The 16,474-nt window shown below is 36.3% G+C and overlaps 1 protein-coding gene across 1 annotated transcript in view; it reads left to right on the forward strand.

Moving 5' to 3' along the window:
- LOC112558573 (MAM and LDL-receptor class A domain-containing protein 2-like) overlaps positions 1–16,474 on the forward strand; it is a 39,676-nt gene that overhangs the window by 1,975 nt on the left and 21,227 nt on the right. The window contains exons 3-29 of the mRNA XM_025229113.1: positions 153–293; positions 828–1,093; positions 1,526–1,610; positions 1,875–1,970; positions 2,235–2,375; positions 2,702–2,964; positions 3,499–3,583; positions 4,160–4,357; positions 5,536–5,687; positions 5,851–5,967; positions 6,210–6,300; positions 6,480–6,620; positions 6,871–7,038; positions 7,332–7,514; positions 7,732–7,953; positions 8,416–8,678; positions 8,807–8,894; positions 9,998–10,171; positions 10,513–10,710; positions 11,020–11,184; positions 11,339–11,458; positions 12,161–12,423; positions 12,533–12,620; positions 13,697–13,813; positions 15,490–15,630; positions 15,882–16,141; positions 16,255–16,339. Coding sequence (XP_025084898.1) covers positions 176–293; positions 828–1,093; positions 1,526–1,610; positions 1,875–1,970; positions 2,235–2,375; positions 2,702–2,964; positions 3,499–3,583; positions 4,160–4,357; positions 5,536–5,687; positions 5,851–5,967; positions 6,210–6,300; positions 6,480–6,620; positions 6,871–7,038; positions 7,332–7,514; positions 7,732–7,953; positions 8,416–8,678; positions 8,807–8,894; positions 9,998–10,171; positions 10,513–10,710; positions 11,020–11,184; positions 11,339–11,458; positions 12,161–12,423; positions 12,533–12,620; positions 13,697–13,813; positions 15,490–15,630; positions 15,882–16,141; positions 16,255–16,339 — 4,288 coding nt within the window. The 5' untranslated portion in view covers positions 153–175. The remainder of the gene's footprint in view (positions 1–152; positions 294–827; positions 1,094–1,525; positions 1,611–1,874; positions 1,971–2,234; positions 2,376–2,701; positions 2,965–3,498; positions 3,584–4,159; positions 4,358–5,535; positions 5,688–5,850; positions 5,968–6,209; positions 6,301–6,479; positions 6,621–6,870; positions 7,039–7,331; positions 7,515–7,731; positions 7,954–8,415; positions 8,679–8,806; positions 8,895–9,997; positions 10,172–10,512; positions 10,711–11,019; positions 11,185–11,338; positions 11,459–12,160; positions 12,424–12,532; positions 12,621–13,696; positions 13,814–15,489; positions 15,631–15,881; positions 16,142–16,254; positions 16,340–16,474) is intronic.

Here is a 16,474-nt window from a genome sequence, read left to right on the forward strand (position 1 = left end):
CTGCATTTTTCTTGGTTTGGTAGATAAATGTTCATCATACATATGTATGCGCACAATTAAAGTTTCTCGTTTGGTACTGTCATTAGTTCTTGTTTTATTTTATACTTTTGATTTTCTGTTAAGGATGACTTTGAATAATTGTCCTTGAGCAGGCAACTGCAACTTTGATCAGACAATGTGTGGATGGATCAATGACCGGTATAATGATGATTTTGACTGGATACGCAACTCTGGAAATACATCCACTCAAGGCACTGGCCCATCCAAAGATCACACTCATGGAGATGCCACAGGTAAGCTTCACCTGGTAATTTTCTGCACAAGTTCATTACAAATGCTCCATATGTATGCAGAACAGATCGATAAAATTATATGCATTTCTATGTGCATAGGCATCATGCTTGTGTAAGTTTGACATAGTGTGACAGGAGAGTAAAAGTACTCAAATAGTCAATTGCAAGATTTGTCATTGTTGTTTATGAAAAAAAATATTTTGTACTTATGCATATACAACATTAACTGATATTTCTTTTATAATGTTTCAGCATATAGTATTATTGTTTTTGTTGATTGTTTTCTTCTTCTGTTAAATGCTTATTCTCATGGAGGGCTTGAAATTCCTCAAAAATAGAGCTTTTTTTCTTTTGGTAAGGTCATTAATTTTTCTGCTCTTTAGCATTATTTATCCAATGTCTTCATTTTAATTTTCTTTAATATTTATTGAGCAGCTCTATAGTCTGTGTCAGAAATTTGTTCTTTGGTAAAGTCATCCTTGTAAAGAAAAACAAATAAATAATAATTTTTATGATAATTATTTTGGTTAATAGGAGGTTATGTGTACATTGAGGCAAGTCCTCCTCAGAAGCGAGGTGACAGAGCACTTCTTCTCAGTCAGATTCTACCTCCATCTAGTAGTATCCGATGTGTTTCCTTCTGGTACAATATGTATGGATCCACGATGGGCACACTAAGTGTTGGAGTCAAGCTGAACAGTGGAGCCATGAACAAACTCTGGACTTTATCCGGTGATCAGGGTGGAAATGTGTGGAAATATGGACGTTTTCGCATCCCGATTACAAACAGTGTATATAAGGTAAGAGAAATCTGTGTAACAGGTGAGTCATCATTTAGAGACCAAAGCATTGTTACTGGCATGCAGATTGTTTTTCTTTGTTTACTTTTAGAGATAACTTGTACCAAAGAAGCATATTGCTACAGGAATCAATTCTGAAAAAAAATAATTTGGCAGATAACTGCAATAAAGATTTCATTTACTATGGTTCAGTTAGAAAGCTTAACATGGACAATGTTACAAAACTTCCTTTATAAGCTATTTTGCAAAAGTCTTGAAGCTGTTTTTTTAATTATTGTTGACAAGATTTACCAACTGAAACATTTAAAGGAATTCCATAGTTGTTTTGTTAAGTGAAAGTGTTTTTCTTTTTCCTTCTGTTTCAAAATTGTTTTCCATTTTATGGGCTGTCACTGGTTTTATTGTTTTTTTTTTTTGGTTTTGTTTGTGCAGATTTACTTTGAAGGAACTGTTGGAACAAATGTCACTGGGGACATGGCTATTGATGATGTTCAAATTATAAATGCAGCTTGTGCCTGTCAGTGTTCATGCATCAGCATTATTGTTTGATTAGTAAAGTTTGATTGTTTGTCATTTTTAAAATTTAACAAAATTTAATCATAATTGAGGGAATGAATTTTAATTTGAACATCACATACAGAATAGGAACAGTTTCTTTTGATGCAGATTTTGTGAAAGGAAACAATGCTAAAGAAGGGAAAAGTAAGAAACAAAAGTGGAGCTGGTTGTAAACTGTGTGTACACATGCTTGTGCTTATGCACTTATTAATGAACATTTCAGATTCACCAGCAAATGCCAGACCTCCGGATGTAACTTTGACAACTTTGAAGGCAACAACTGTACATTCAACAAAACCAACTGCATCACCTTCTCCACGTATGTTGGCTACATTCCATTAATTGTACTTATAGTATAGATATGGCCAAGTCTATATCATAATGAAATAGTCAATTCTTTTTACAATTGTGCCATTTTAAATTCAGTAGCTTGGACTCCTATAAACAGAAGGATATGAATACTAATATAATTTTTTTACACAAATTTCATTAAAAAATATTTATGGGTCAAGATTGTTTTTGATTGTTCATGTTATATTTAATTTTTCAAATTTTTGTGGCTATTTCAATATTTTTGACATAGGGCAAGACACAGTGTCATGTGATTTTGACACAAGCATGTGCAGCTGGGTACAGATGAAGAATGACAACTTTGACTGGACACGTCATCAGGGTTCAACATCCACTAATAACACAGGACCTCAGCAAGACCACACTTCAGGGCGTATGTCTTTTTCCTAACTCAATGACCATTTACTATTGCATTTTGCAAGTTGTTCCTCCTCGAAGGGATGTGGGTCACCAACATCAAAGAATATGCCAGACCTGCTCTCATCTGCTCAAACAGGACCGGGTGGAAATTCTGCTTTTGCCAGACGGTCCCCACTGACCGGGCAATGACCTGACCTGAATAAGTGTAGAGAATTTATCAATCTTATGCTCATAACTTCACATGCACTTAAAACAGTTGAAAGTGCCATCTTTGGCATTTACCTATGATTAAAAAAAAAAGAAAAACCGAAGTGATGTGTGTCCTTTTCATTTTTGCAGATGGCTTCTACATCTACACAAATGTGTCCAAACAACCCCCCAATGCAACAGCACGCATTGTCAGTAAAACAATCCAGCCACGTATGGGAACACAGTGTTTGAGTTTTTGGTATCACATGTATGGAGACAGCACTGGAACACTTAACTTCTACATTAAGACTGGCTCGGGGCTTGGTTCTCTCGTGTGGACTCGCAAGGGTTCTCAGGGCAACCAGTGGATCAAAGCCGGTGTGACTGTCACTCAGGGCTTAGTGCCATATGCTGTGAGCACTTCTTTCTAAAGTTCAAGTTCTTCAAGTTTTTTTTTTCTGAATAAAAAGCTGTGTTGTCTTTTCTGGCTCTTCCTTCACTATTTCTACAAGTGTTATTATCACCACCATTGGCAATCAGTCCTTTTCACTGTGGGCTTATGTTCTATAAGCACTAAACAGCACACATGCATGTCTGTCTTGTGTGGCTTTCTTTGATTTTCCTTGAGACATGTCAGTGGTGTTCCATCTTGCATTATGTGTATATTACAGTTGGTCTGTTTAGTATTCTCTCCAACTCTCACACATAGGGCTTCTGCACAATTTTTAGTCTAGGAAGTTTTACCTTTCTGAAATATTTTGCACATTTAGGGTCAGCAATTATCATAGTAAAGCACTTGTTATCTATGGTATTTTGTTCTCTTATTTATATGAAGACTGAAAATCTTATGAAAAATATTGCTTGCTATGAAAGTTATTTCTGGAAATGCCACAGATAACAATTAGTTTTAAGACAAAACCAAAGAGGATCATAATATGCCTGTTTAGGTTGTGCTGGAGGCTGTGGGTGGCAATGGTGTGAGAGGTGATATGGCCATTGATGACATTCTGTTGGTAGACAATCCATGCACAGGTAAGGCATCCTCCATGTGTTAATAATTTGCATGTCAGATGATCCAGCAAGTGCAGAAAGTGCATGTAGTTTTCCTTCTGAAACTCTAGCACAGTAAAGTTGTCAAAGAAGTTGCAAGGAATTCTTAAAGCATGAAAAAATAATTATTTCATATATTTTTTCACATAACCTCATTTTAAAATCTGACTAAAAATCATATTTAATCATATGGAGTGGTCTGCATGCCAGACACATGCTAGTTTACTGTCAGGGTGACAACTTTTAAATGGTTAAAGAGCTAGTGTAACCTTTTATTTTCTATGGTGATGTGATCTGGTAAAGTCAAAGAAGTAACCTTTCATGATAAAACAAATGACAAGAAAAATGTTTAGTTTAAATGTTGATAGGTTTTATTACAGCTCATGCTGTAATTTGAAATAGACATTTCAGCTGAACAGATCATTTTAATGACACTTGACAAGATTAATTTCAACAGTGGTTTGTGTTCCTTATTATCTGATGGTACTTTGGAAGGAATGAGTGATTTACAAATTTAGCATTTTAAAAGCTTTTTCTCATAAGAGTACACTTGTGCAGGTGCCAATGTGTCCACAACACCTGCATCAGGCACAGTCAGTCCGGGTACTTCTGTACATGCTTGTGACTTTGAGGCGAACAATATATGTGGCTATATGCAGGATACCACAGACAACTTCAACTGGACACGAACAACTAAGGCTACAGCTACCATTGGCACTGGGCCATCAAATGATCATACTTACGGCACTTCAAATGGTATTGTTTTCCTTTTTTTTTTTTGCGTTTGAAGCACTGGCATGTATGTGTGTATATGCATATATTTGAAGATGTTTGTAATGTGGATACATTTTATATAAGCCCTCTTCCATATCTACATGCTGGTGGATGTGGATTAATATAGGTGTGTGGGGATATGTGGATAAGAGATAAATTAGGACCTTTCCAGCTGACTACCAGAAACAGAGAAGTTATCATTCCTGGTATTTGTTTTATCTTGTAAGGACAAAATTGTAGATTTTTGATAGTATTCTTCATGTGAGGGCTTTACAGGCTGGGGAAGTGGACAGTAAAGTTGGCATCTGAGTTGGAAGTGTGCCCACTAGCTGGTTCAATACACATATGCCATGGGGGCCAGTCTTTTTGACCATTTGCTAATTCGTCCTCAGACCAAACCATCATCTTCGTGATAGTTCGCCCATAAAATAAGGGAATTTTGATATACTCTCTTTTCTTGTCTTTGGTTGATGCATGTTGATCTTTGCTTGTTTGTTTGTGTATGTCTGTGTGAGAGAGAGAAAATGAGTAGATCCAAGTCATTATAATTCAGTTTTCTAAATATTTTAACACCACCATTTTAATGCTTTACACTTTATTAACAAAATTTGTGGTCACAAGCCACATGGCAGTGCCATGGTGATTTCTCTGCTATTGCATAAATTAGGCAAGAACTACTGTTTTTCTCACTCATACATAGGTATCCTTGCGCCACATCTAACAGCATCTACTTTACATTTGATAACAATGACTGCTGACCTACATATATCAAATGGCTAATTTGTATAGAAAAAATGTTTCCTTTGTGTATGCATACAGCAAGCAACAAATGTGTCATGACACTGAATAGAAAGTTCTGTACTCAGTGGTCGAATCTATTCCCCAGAGACTGAAACATTACAGGACATCCTTTACCTTTTTATTGTTTAGGTTTTGCTTTTCTAAAAGGTACATAGACTTTCTTCTGGGACAGAGACATTGACTTTGCTGGCTGTCTAGTAATCTAGGAGATCACAAATCTTCCAAGAGTGTAAATGTAGAAGAAGCACTTAGCTGTGGCACTACCTGTTAAAGCAGAGAAATAATAATTGTCAAGGTTTTCAAATGTGTGTGTTGTCTGGAATAAAGTAGAAGCTTTTCATGAAATGATTACTTTTCAGGTCACTACATGTACACTGATGCTTCCAACCAGAAGCTTGGTCTAACAGCACGCTTGGTATCACCAGTCTACAAAGACCATAGTGGCATGTGTCTTCAGTTTTTTTACCACATGTATGGTGATGGCATTGGAATCTTGAATGTTTATGCACAGGTGGGCAAAAAAAAAATATGTTGTGGCAAATATGGCGGCAAGTTCAAGTTTTTTGTTATTTGAAAGCTTATAAACAATCATTTTATTCTAGCTATTTTGTGAAGTGTTTATACTAGGTGACTTGAGAAAATGCTAACATTATGAAATCTAAAATCTTTAACAGCCATCAAGTGCCAATGCCCTATCCCGCCCCATCTTCACTCGCAGTGGTGATCAAGGAAATCGCTGGATTGTTGGACAGGTGACCATCCCACAGCCTGTCACAATATCTGGATACAAGGTATCACACCAATATCTTGGATTTGCAACATTTGTTCCTCCATCCTTAGATTATTTATTCTTTCTTCCTCATTATTCTTTGTAACTACCCTCAGCATTTCTTTTATTTTTAACAGATATTTAGTACTCATATATTTCATCCTTGTTCCATCACATCTTTTAAGAATTATTTTGACCAGACTAGATTATATCTGCAGTGTTACTATCAAGGTTTTATGTTACGGAGCTGAACTTTTTGCACAGGTTGTGTTTGAAGGAATTATGGGATCTAGACCTCGAGGAGACATTGCCATTGATGATGTCAGCATTCTGCAGGGACAATGCCAGGCTCCAGGTCAGTTTGTTGTATTCAAATGAAGCTGATGAATTAGAAATGTTACTTTTGAAATAACATTTATGAATTATGAATATTCTCTGACTTGTTAAGATTAGGGTGTCCACTTGTGTTGAAGGAATGATGCACTTGAGAATGTTGTTGATAAACACAAATATGTTTTGTATGTCTTAAAACAGGGAACTGCAACTTTGAACAAAATTTGTGCACCTGGACCAATATCCAGCAAGGGGATGACTTTGACTGGACAATGAACCAAGGTGGCACTTTTACTAATAGCACTGGACCTAAAGCTGACCACACCCTGGGTACTCCTAGAGGTATTATTTTCTTCATTAAATTTATGCTTAATACTTAAATGTGTGTTTAGAAAACTGCTTTAGCAACTCTTTCAGTATAACCTATAAATCTTTCACTAGATTTTTTTATTTTATGTGGCACTAAATGGCAGCTCTAGATGAAACATAAAAAAGACAAATATTAATAACACCAGAATTTTGTTTTCTGGCTAATTAATCAGTTGAAATTCTGTGCTAAATTATCCCTTTTTTTTTTTCCTTTTTTTTTCAGGAAAATATTTGTACATCGAAACATCAGCACCCCGTGTGACAGGAAACAAAGCTTGGCTAGTCAGTCAGACCTTTCCACCTGTTTCTTCTAGTGGTCATTGCATCCATTTTTGGTACAGCATGTATGGACAGACAGTTGACACATTGAGAGTCATCATTCGCATTCCTGGTACAGAATTACTTGTCTTAAACATGCACAGCTATGAACAAGCACACAGTATACAGACATGCATTTGTATGCTGATATGTGTTTGGGCTTCTTTCAATATGTGTGAAATACTGTATAAACAAGGTTGTTAAAATGCTTATTGAAGTATTTTTTCAGAAATGAGATATTTTCTCAACATATCTTCCATTCTGGGACCATACATTAACAACATTTTACTTCTGCATGATTTTTGTTTAGGTTCTTGCATTTTAGAGAAGTTTCAGTAAACCACATGTACCTTGACTACATTACAGATGGGGGTAACCAGACTGTCTGGAAGTTATCTGGCAATCAAGGACAAAATTGGCAGAATGCACAAGCGCCAATTCCCAAAATGAATACAGACTATACTGTCATCTTTGAAGGTCGGCGTGGCACAAGCTATACAGGAGACATAGCAATTGATGACATCTCATTTACTGAAGGCTCTTGTGGAGGTATGATTTTTAATTTGATATTTACTGTAATTTAAAAAACAGAATAATATTACAAAATAATTTAACTTCATTAGCCACATGAAAGTGTCACAAAATGTTCACTATTCTTTTTCTCTTTCTATTTTAATTAATGACTAAGTAAATACATTATTTAAATGTTTGAAGTTAACTTACTGCATTTACTCAGCAAAAAATATACAGTTTATCTTTTCTTCAGTGACTCCACCTCAAGCAGCGCAATCAAGCATGGGGCCTCCTTTAACAAGGGGAACAACTTCTGCACCTGTGCGGAACACTGGGCCATTCAATTGCACATTTGAGACTAATTTTTGTGGTTGGAACCAGGATAATCGCGATCAGTTTGATTGGACTCGGCTCAAAGGATCTACCAGTACCAATGGTACTGGCCCTACTGGTGACCACACACAAGCTAATCACAGTAAGATTTATGTGTTTGAGATAGTGGCATTCAAATCACATGAAAATTACATACCTTTTTCTGAATTTTTTTAATGTTTACATTTGGCTATCATTTATATTATCATTTATCATCACTATTATCATGTAATATCTTTTATCATTTTAATGGGTTTCTGTATCGCAGTTTCTCTTTCTCCCTGCTTTGAAAGGATGACAAAAAGGAAAGAAAAGTACAGGAAGCTAAACAAGATGAATAAAGATAAAGCAATGCTGACCGAACATTTACACCCCTTATCTGACTTACCATAAAAATGTAACCAATCTGCACTATAACTGCTTGTGGTTTTCAAAGTTACATGTCTCAATAACTACAAACATGGCTGACACTGACTATATTTATTTTTTAAAGTTAAAATGAGCAGCTGAGACTGAAACATTTTTTTTTCATGCTGTAGTGAGGTAAATGCTTTATATATGTTAGGTGGATACTATGTGTACATTGAGACATCTGGAGATCTCCACAATGGAGACAAAGCTCGCCTGGTATCACCCACAGTACCATCAGGGAATTATTGTCTGACCTTCTGGTACCACATGTATGGACAGAGTATTGACCATCTTAATGTTTACACCATGGCTGGTAACACCATCCCATCAACTCCAGTGTGGACACGAGCTCGCAATCAGGGGAATGCCTGGTTCAGTGCAAATGTGAACCTTCCCTCCATTTCCACTCCTTTCAATGTAAGTAACTTTGTAGCAGGATAAGTGTACATGTGTATTGGTAAAGTAGTAAATAAGATTTCTTAACTAGTTTTGTGTAATTTGAGATGTGTCCTAGCACTGGAGATGTCTTTTTTTTTTAATTTCAGGTTGTCTTTGAGGGTGTGCGTGGTATAAGTTTTCAAGGCGACATTGCACTTGATGACATCACCTTAAAATCTGGTACCTGTAGCTCAAGTAAGTGGAAAAACAATTATTGAATTGCTACATTTATACACAGTTCCTGTCTCTCAAAATACAGTGGCATAGCAAGGGTTTTGGGCACCTAAAGCAGAGAAAACAATTACTAATGCTCTTCCTCTCCTACACCAAAGTTAAAAGGACTAATAAGGCCAATAGTATCCAGTACTAACATTATCTGGCCACTTATGCAAACACAGTAATACAAAATAATCAGGGATCTCAAAGACAGAAGCATTTTCTGAAGTTTTTTCTTTCTAAAAGAATGAGAACTGTGTAGACCTTACCCACACATATAAATGAGTGCTGGAAAGGAGGAAATGGCGGATCCATTGTGGTGCAAAGTCTTGCTATCCCACAGATTAGTGTCTAGCTGTTTTTGTGACTTTGCCAGCACGTTGTTGCTAGTTACAGCATAGTTCACAGTGCAGAAGAAGGGATATCGCGCACATAACAATCAGTTCAATTGGATGCCCAACTGCATAAACCAGCAGGAGGGTGATAAAATGAACATCGCTTCTCTCTAACCACTGTGCCTTCAAAACTATAAAGATGCAGCTGTGGCACACTGGCTTTTGAGGTGTATGCAGTCACAATATCAAAATGACAGGGATGTTTGTAAGGTGCAGGTATGGGAGAAATCTTGGCAACAGGCTGACCTTACAAGAAACAGGGAGGTGGGAAAGAATGAGTGACCAATGACAGGAGTTCTATACATGATAATGTACAGCCTGGAAGTCATGTCTGCATATCACCCAAGCAAGTGCATGCCAGCAGCAAGTATTAGGGCATGGAAAAAATTCTCCATTTTTTTCCACCTTTCAGTCCATTCTGCTCTCAGCACCAACTGACCACCATGCATATCATTGGCTACGAGATCACTCAAATTAAGCCTATTTTAGCGAAAAATGAAAAATGCGAAAGGGTTTCTTTTGACATCCACAGTGCCTCTTTACTTCCAACACCTGGAATGGCTGCCCTTCCCTTGCTAAGTCACTACAGAAGTGATGAACAAGTCATAAAAATCATCAAAATATTCATGTTTTTTATTCTTTATGTCACTTTATTTCAATGTACTTATTGAATGCTTTTGCTTGCAGCTTCCACGTCTCCGTCCAACACCTCAAACGCTGTCAGCTGCAACTTTGAACCTGCAAATCTTTGTGGTTTCACCCAGGTCCAGGGAGACAAATTTGACTGGACACGCCTCGCAGGGGTCACATCTACTGCACACACTGGACCGAACAATGACCACACTTATGGAACAAGCTCAGGTAAAGTGGTAGCAAATATATTATTATGCTTGAATAAAATCTTTTATAGGCTTTATTTAAAGCTAAAATCTTCCAAAATAACTGAAAGAATAGTCACTCAGCAGAACAGCAGTTAATCGGTCTTCTTTCTTTGAGAAATGTGGTCCATTATCTATTTTTTTTAAAATTGAGAAATGGATGCCACTGACTAATGCAATTGGCAGTGATGTGTTACAGAATAATGTATTCAGTCATCAATGTTTAGCACAAATCCAGCATTTTTCCTGTCCTGACATTTTATTTAATATCCCTTTCCTTTTTTCACTTATTTAAAAAAAATGTAATTTTTTTTTTTTGGACAGGTCATTATATGTATGCTGAAGCCTCTGCCCCCAGGAGGCCAGGTGACAACGCTTTATTGAAATCGTTCATTATTGCCAAGAACACACAACAAATGTGTATAACATTCTGGTATCACATGAGTGGAACAAACATTGGAACCTTGAATGTTTACCAGCTTCAAGGGAATGGAATCCAAAACAAAATTTGGTCCTTGTCAGGTCTGTTTTCTCTAGCGCCTTTTGTAACTTCTTGATTTTCTATGTTGCGCTGCCAAGATTTAATTTTTTTTTTTTTTTTTTTAACATTTAAAGGCCTTGCCATTTATCCTAGATTGGTATTTTTATGGTTCTACTGATATGGCTAATTACTACAGTTAATACATTATATGTTAGGGATTTCTGACAGCATCAGATCTGCTTGTAAGGTTTGCCTAGAAAATTAGATGCAATTATGTCAGTTGTTAAGCATGTAACCTGTGCTATGCCAAAAGGTGTGTGCTCTTGAAAAGAGTGCAAAGTATGTTTCAGGGGATCAAGGGGCATCTTGGCAAAAAGCTTCTGCCATTGCACCACCACAGTCTGCTCAGTGGCAAGTGGTTTTTGAGGCTATACGTGGGAATGGTGACCTGGGAGATGTTGCAATTGATGACTTTTCTGTTTCTGTATCTGGCTGCCCATCATCAACTTTCATTGGTAATCATAAGATTTTATATGTTTGTACATATCCTTGTGTCTGGATGAATGTGTTTGTGTTCGAAAGTGTGCATTAATTCACATATGTAAACATGCATGCATTATTTTTGATTTGACGGTTTTCTAAGTTATTCATTGGTGATTGTTGTTGCAGCAAACTGTAAATTTGACTCTGGCCTTTGTTCATCCTGGTCACGAGATCCCACAGGACAGTTTGACTGGCTTATAGGCTCAAAGAGTCCTTTCAATGATCACACCATGAACAATGCTACAGGTTAGCTCTACTTAAAGTTGCTGAACAGTCCATCTAAACTGCTGTAGGCACAAAAGTATAATATATTTTAGGGTTTTCCTTATTTATATAAGGAAATGTTATAAATGTCTTGTATGAATTTCTCTCACTATGTGTGCATTTGCATATGTATATATAGTGTGTGCATACATTTTTTTGCCTGTTAGTAAAATATGTGTGTGTATGTATGTGTCTGGATATGGATTTGTAGCCTGATATTCACCTTTCTGTAACTAAAAACACCTTAAACACATTGATGGTGGTAGAGTCTATTCTGTTTGATGTTTACAATATAACAAGTTTATATATTTCACTATTTGCACCAGTTTTGTGAAGTTTCAAAAACCTTCTTATTTGCTGCCTGAATTGACACAAACATAATGCATGCTATAATTGGAAGAGTAATACCAGATTTTTCTTTTTTCAAAAGGTTATTTCAAAACATTTAATGGTAATGCAGGTACTATACCTCAAAATTGATTTAGTTTTGTATATTTAAAAAACAAATTAGATAAAATTATATTTATATCACCTGTTATTCCCCTTTTTTATGGTAAATTTTGGCTACAATGATAGTTAATTTTATAATAACACTAATCTAAATGCAAGATCATTTAAAATGTATACCAGTTTAAGAAGTGATCGAGTAGTACCACATTGCTTTATTATTTATACTGAAAACAGGAAAGTACATATATGCAAATGGATCAACCCCTCAAGTGAATGGTAACAAGGCCCGTATTGTGAGCACTATGCTGGCTAGTGGATCAGCAACCTGCTTGCACTTCTTTTACAACATGTATGGGCCCAGTGTTGGAACATTAAAAGTGTGGATACGGCAGAATATAGACAGCAGGCAAATTGCTTTGTGGGCATTGACTGGGCAGCAGCAGCAAGGCTGGCATGAAGCGAAAGTTCCCATACCAGCTCAGAGAGACTCCTTCAGTGTGAGTGACCTTTCTTTAGATTTGATCTATATGCACACTCTTATGGGTATAATACACATATGTGTACTTGTATCACTACGTCTTTGTTCATTTGAATATTGCTGCGCAGATTGTTTTTGAAGCCATTCGTGGAGCATCCTGGAATGGAAGAATTGCAGTTGATGACATCTCCTTTGACAAAGCTTCAACTTGTACAAGTATGATTGCTTATTACTTTTGTGCAGGGATTTTTGTTTTTGTTTTAAAGGTCTTGGCAATGTCACAATGCATATTATACAGATACTTGGGTACACATGAAATTTAAGCATTTACAAAAATAATTGTAAATAAAATACTTAAGCATGTTTAATAATGATTAGCTTACAAGACACATTTAATGTCCTACAAAAAAGCAATAATACATGGCACTGTGACAAAAGTTTGGTTCTTAAAATGATTCCTATATCGTAAAAGTAATTTCCTTTTTTTTTTTTTTTTTTTTTTTTTGGCTGTATTTGTTGAAAGTATGGGACATGAAGCGTCCATAAATGTAGTTTAAAAGATAACTACTCAGCTGTTTCTTATGCATGTTAAAAAGTTAACTCAGAACAGAGTTTCAGTGAAATCAAACAGCCATCACGATTAGATTCAGTTTTAAGCAAAATTTATATATTGCTGTAAATCTATTCGTGTTTCAGAGATTTTTGGCGGATATTTAATAAAATTAGTGTTTGGACAATCATTTTTTTATATACAACTTTCATTGTCTCCTCAACTGAAGTGTCCATCAGTCTGAGTTCAGATCACGCTAATTTTTTGCAGGAATGTGTTGACAAGTACTTTTTGTGTGGAAATTGTAGAAATTTGTTAGGTGAAAAGTTTTAGTGCACTCTGAATGTTCGAAACTTTATAGTGTGAATAGAATATATGTCAAAAGTGACCCACCCTTGACCAGCCATTTTTGTTTTCTTTGGCAGTTACCTGATTCATGCATTCAAACACACAAAACTTGGAAAAAACAACACACAGAATGACAGTATTATCATATGTATCTCATGAAACCTTTATTCATCCGTTTGATTTAGTTTCAGGCTTAACGAAGCAAAAATAAAGATGCTGTAAGTCCAACTATGGCAGAGGTGTACTTTTATCACAGTGTCATGTAATTTTTTTACTTGGCCTTGGTGTATTAGAATTCCCTTGTGAAATCTCGTCTGAAGTATTGGTACCACAAGGGAAAGGTTGTGGGTTTAGATAATGCATGTACTTCCATATGTTTTACTTACTTTTACAGTCATGCCTGGTTCAGCGTTGGTCACTCAGACTCAGTCTGTGACTTTCAGACAAGTGCAGGTCACATCCTTAGGCACAACAGCAGCATCCACCCTTAGAACAACAGTTCATCCCACAGGTATGAATGTTAACTTTATTGAAAACAGTCCTGTTGGTGAACTGACATAATTGATGTCTTCTGGCATTATGATGAGTCCTGCAGGAACATTCTAAGTGTAACAAGTGAAACATTTTTTTAAATTTTGTAATAAGTGGTCAGGTCATGTTAGGGATGCAAAAATTACTCTTCGAATCCAGAATAGGTTGTGGATATTAGCTGCCTCAGACCTACAGATACACGTCCTTTTTATTTTAGAGGAAAAAGGGCAGTGAACATGATCCACTGTGTTTAAGGCATGGCATATGGAAAGTGAATCCTAACCTCTCCTGTTGTCTCAACTTTCCTGGATAAATAAAATCAGGTACTCATTCTGGCAGTCCAGTGGCTGGGTAAGCATGAAGAGTTTTCCAGCCAGAGATCTGAGCAGATCCTTAGCCAGTGACCTGCTCCTCAGTAAAATTCACTGATAACTAGGCTATGTTGCCTACCCATGCTACTAGCTACTTCAATGAAATGACAAAAAAAAAAATGGAATAGTTTTTATGTGAGAAATAGGCTGAGCTGTCTTCAAACCAGGATTTCTAAAAACTTTATTTCTGTCTGACCTCTCCATTTAGTAGTTCAACTATGACTATTTTCATTACTTTATTGGTTTTATATGTGTTTGTTCAAATCCTTTAAACGTTTGCTCATAGAATAAGCTATGAAGACTCTATTAGTGAGTTCTTCATCTAGTTGGGCATTCACTAGGTTTGTCAGTCAGTCGATCAATCCATGGCATCATGTTCTTTTGATACCATAAGAATGTACAGTAATCTAAGAAGTGTTGCAGTAGTCTTTATCAGTAACAAGATAGTCTCACAACAAAAGGAATTTTGTCTGTGGGACAAATAAAAGAATTTTATCAAACCTACATGCAGTAAATTTTTGCTCCATGAGATATCTATATTTGATGCAGAGAATGGTGTGAGTGCATACAAAGTAATATGATAATGTATCAAGGAGTTTATATTTATACAGTGGAACCTCGGTTAGCGAACGCCTCGGATAGCGAATATTTCGGTTAACGAACAAAAATTTCGTTAAAAGTTTGTCTCGGATAGCGAACAAAATTTCGGATAACGAACAGCCACGTGAACCACACGTGACCGACCAGCATGTCATCATTCGCGACACAGTTACGATACCTGTGCGCATCCTTCTTATTTAGTGATTTTTGTACTTTAGTTTAATACGATGCATGTCGTATTACCGAAGTGTTTTACAAAAAAGTCAGAAGCAACAGACACTGGACAAGTTTTTTCCTTTAACCTCAAAGCTACAGAAAAGGGAAGTCAACCCCGATTTTAAAATGTCAAGTGTGCTCATGGAGGGGGAATCCAAGCAGTAATTCAACCTGCTTCCACCCACGCCGTCAAAACGGCAAGTTTTCTGATGTTTAAATGCTTTCGTTAATGTTTTTATGTTTGTTTAACTCCATTTATATTGCCTATAACTGTTCTCATTAAAACAAATACCTATATAGCCTGTAACTTTCAAATATTAGCGAGTCAACAGGGGCTGGGAACAATTAAATCTATTTCCTTTATTTCTTATGGAAACATTGTTTCGGATAACGAACATTTCGGATAACGAACAGCTTTCTCCTCAATTTTACTTGCCCTTTCTTAATCTCCAACTTAATTTATCATTAGGTGGCACTAGCATTGCTTGTGATTTCACCTATGACCTGTGTGGCTGGAGTCAAGATAAGACCGACAATTTTGACTGGTTGCGCAACAGTGGGGGAACTGCAACACAAGGGACAGGACCTACTGCTGATCACACAAATGGAAGTATGTTGACAAGCTGATGGGTAGCAATATTTTTCATTTGAAGCAGTATTTTTATGGTTAAATATTGCATTCATTACCTTAACCTTGCTTATGTGTCAGATTCAGAGCTGTTATGCTGTTCAATTTAATGAGCATTTGTCAATAACTTTCTCATTTGATATTTTTTAATCGTTTTTAATGCAGTAGACTGCAAAATATTATACATTTGACAAACTTTGATTTTAAAAAATTTGCTTTTGCTTGTTTTCCAGAGGGATATTATATGTACATTGAAACATCGAATGCTACCAACAATGCCATTGCTCGGTTGAACAGTCCTTCATTAAAAATTCAGCCTGGCCATACGTCCTGCTTTTCCTTCTGGTATAGTATGTATGGGGCAAATGTTAATAAACTCAACATATATTTCAAGAATTCTACTGGTGCAGGTTCACCTGTCTGGACATTAAGTGGTACTCAGGGACCCAACTGGCACTCAGTCCAGCTTATTGTACCTTCTGGAACTCTGCAGGTTGGTACATGTACAAAAATATATGTAATAAAGTGTTTTTCAGAATTCCATGTTAACAACTGTGCAGTATTTGTAAACTTTATACAATACAAATTACCAGGTTTGTTCTACAGATCATTGTGGAAGGTTTGAAGGGAAACAGAGATCAAGGAGATATTGCTGTGGATGACTTCAACATGACAGATGGAAACTGCCCAGGTTTGCCATTTCTTTATTGACTTTACCAAATTACATGACCATAGGAAGTATATAGCTTCCTATACAATTTCATCCTGTGAAATTTTCTCCCTTGTTTGTAAGCCCCCATAGTGCTACCTTCCTTGACACTTGTAA

The sequence above is a fragment of the Pomacea canaliculata genome, linkage group LG3, assembly GCF_003073045.1.
Source record: "Pomacea canaliculata isolate SZHN2017 linkage group LG3, ASM307304v1, whole genome shotgun sequence".
Classification (NCBI taxonomy): Eukaryota; Metazoa; Mollusca; class Gastropoda; order Architaenioglossa; family Ampullariidae; genus Pomacea; species Pomacea canaliculata.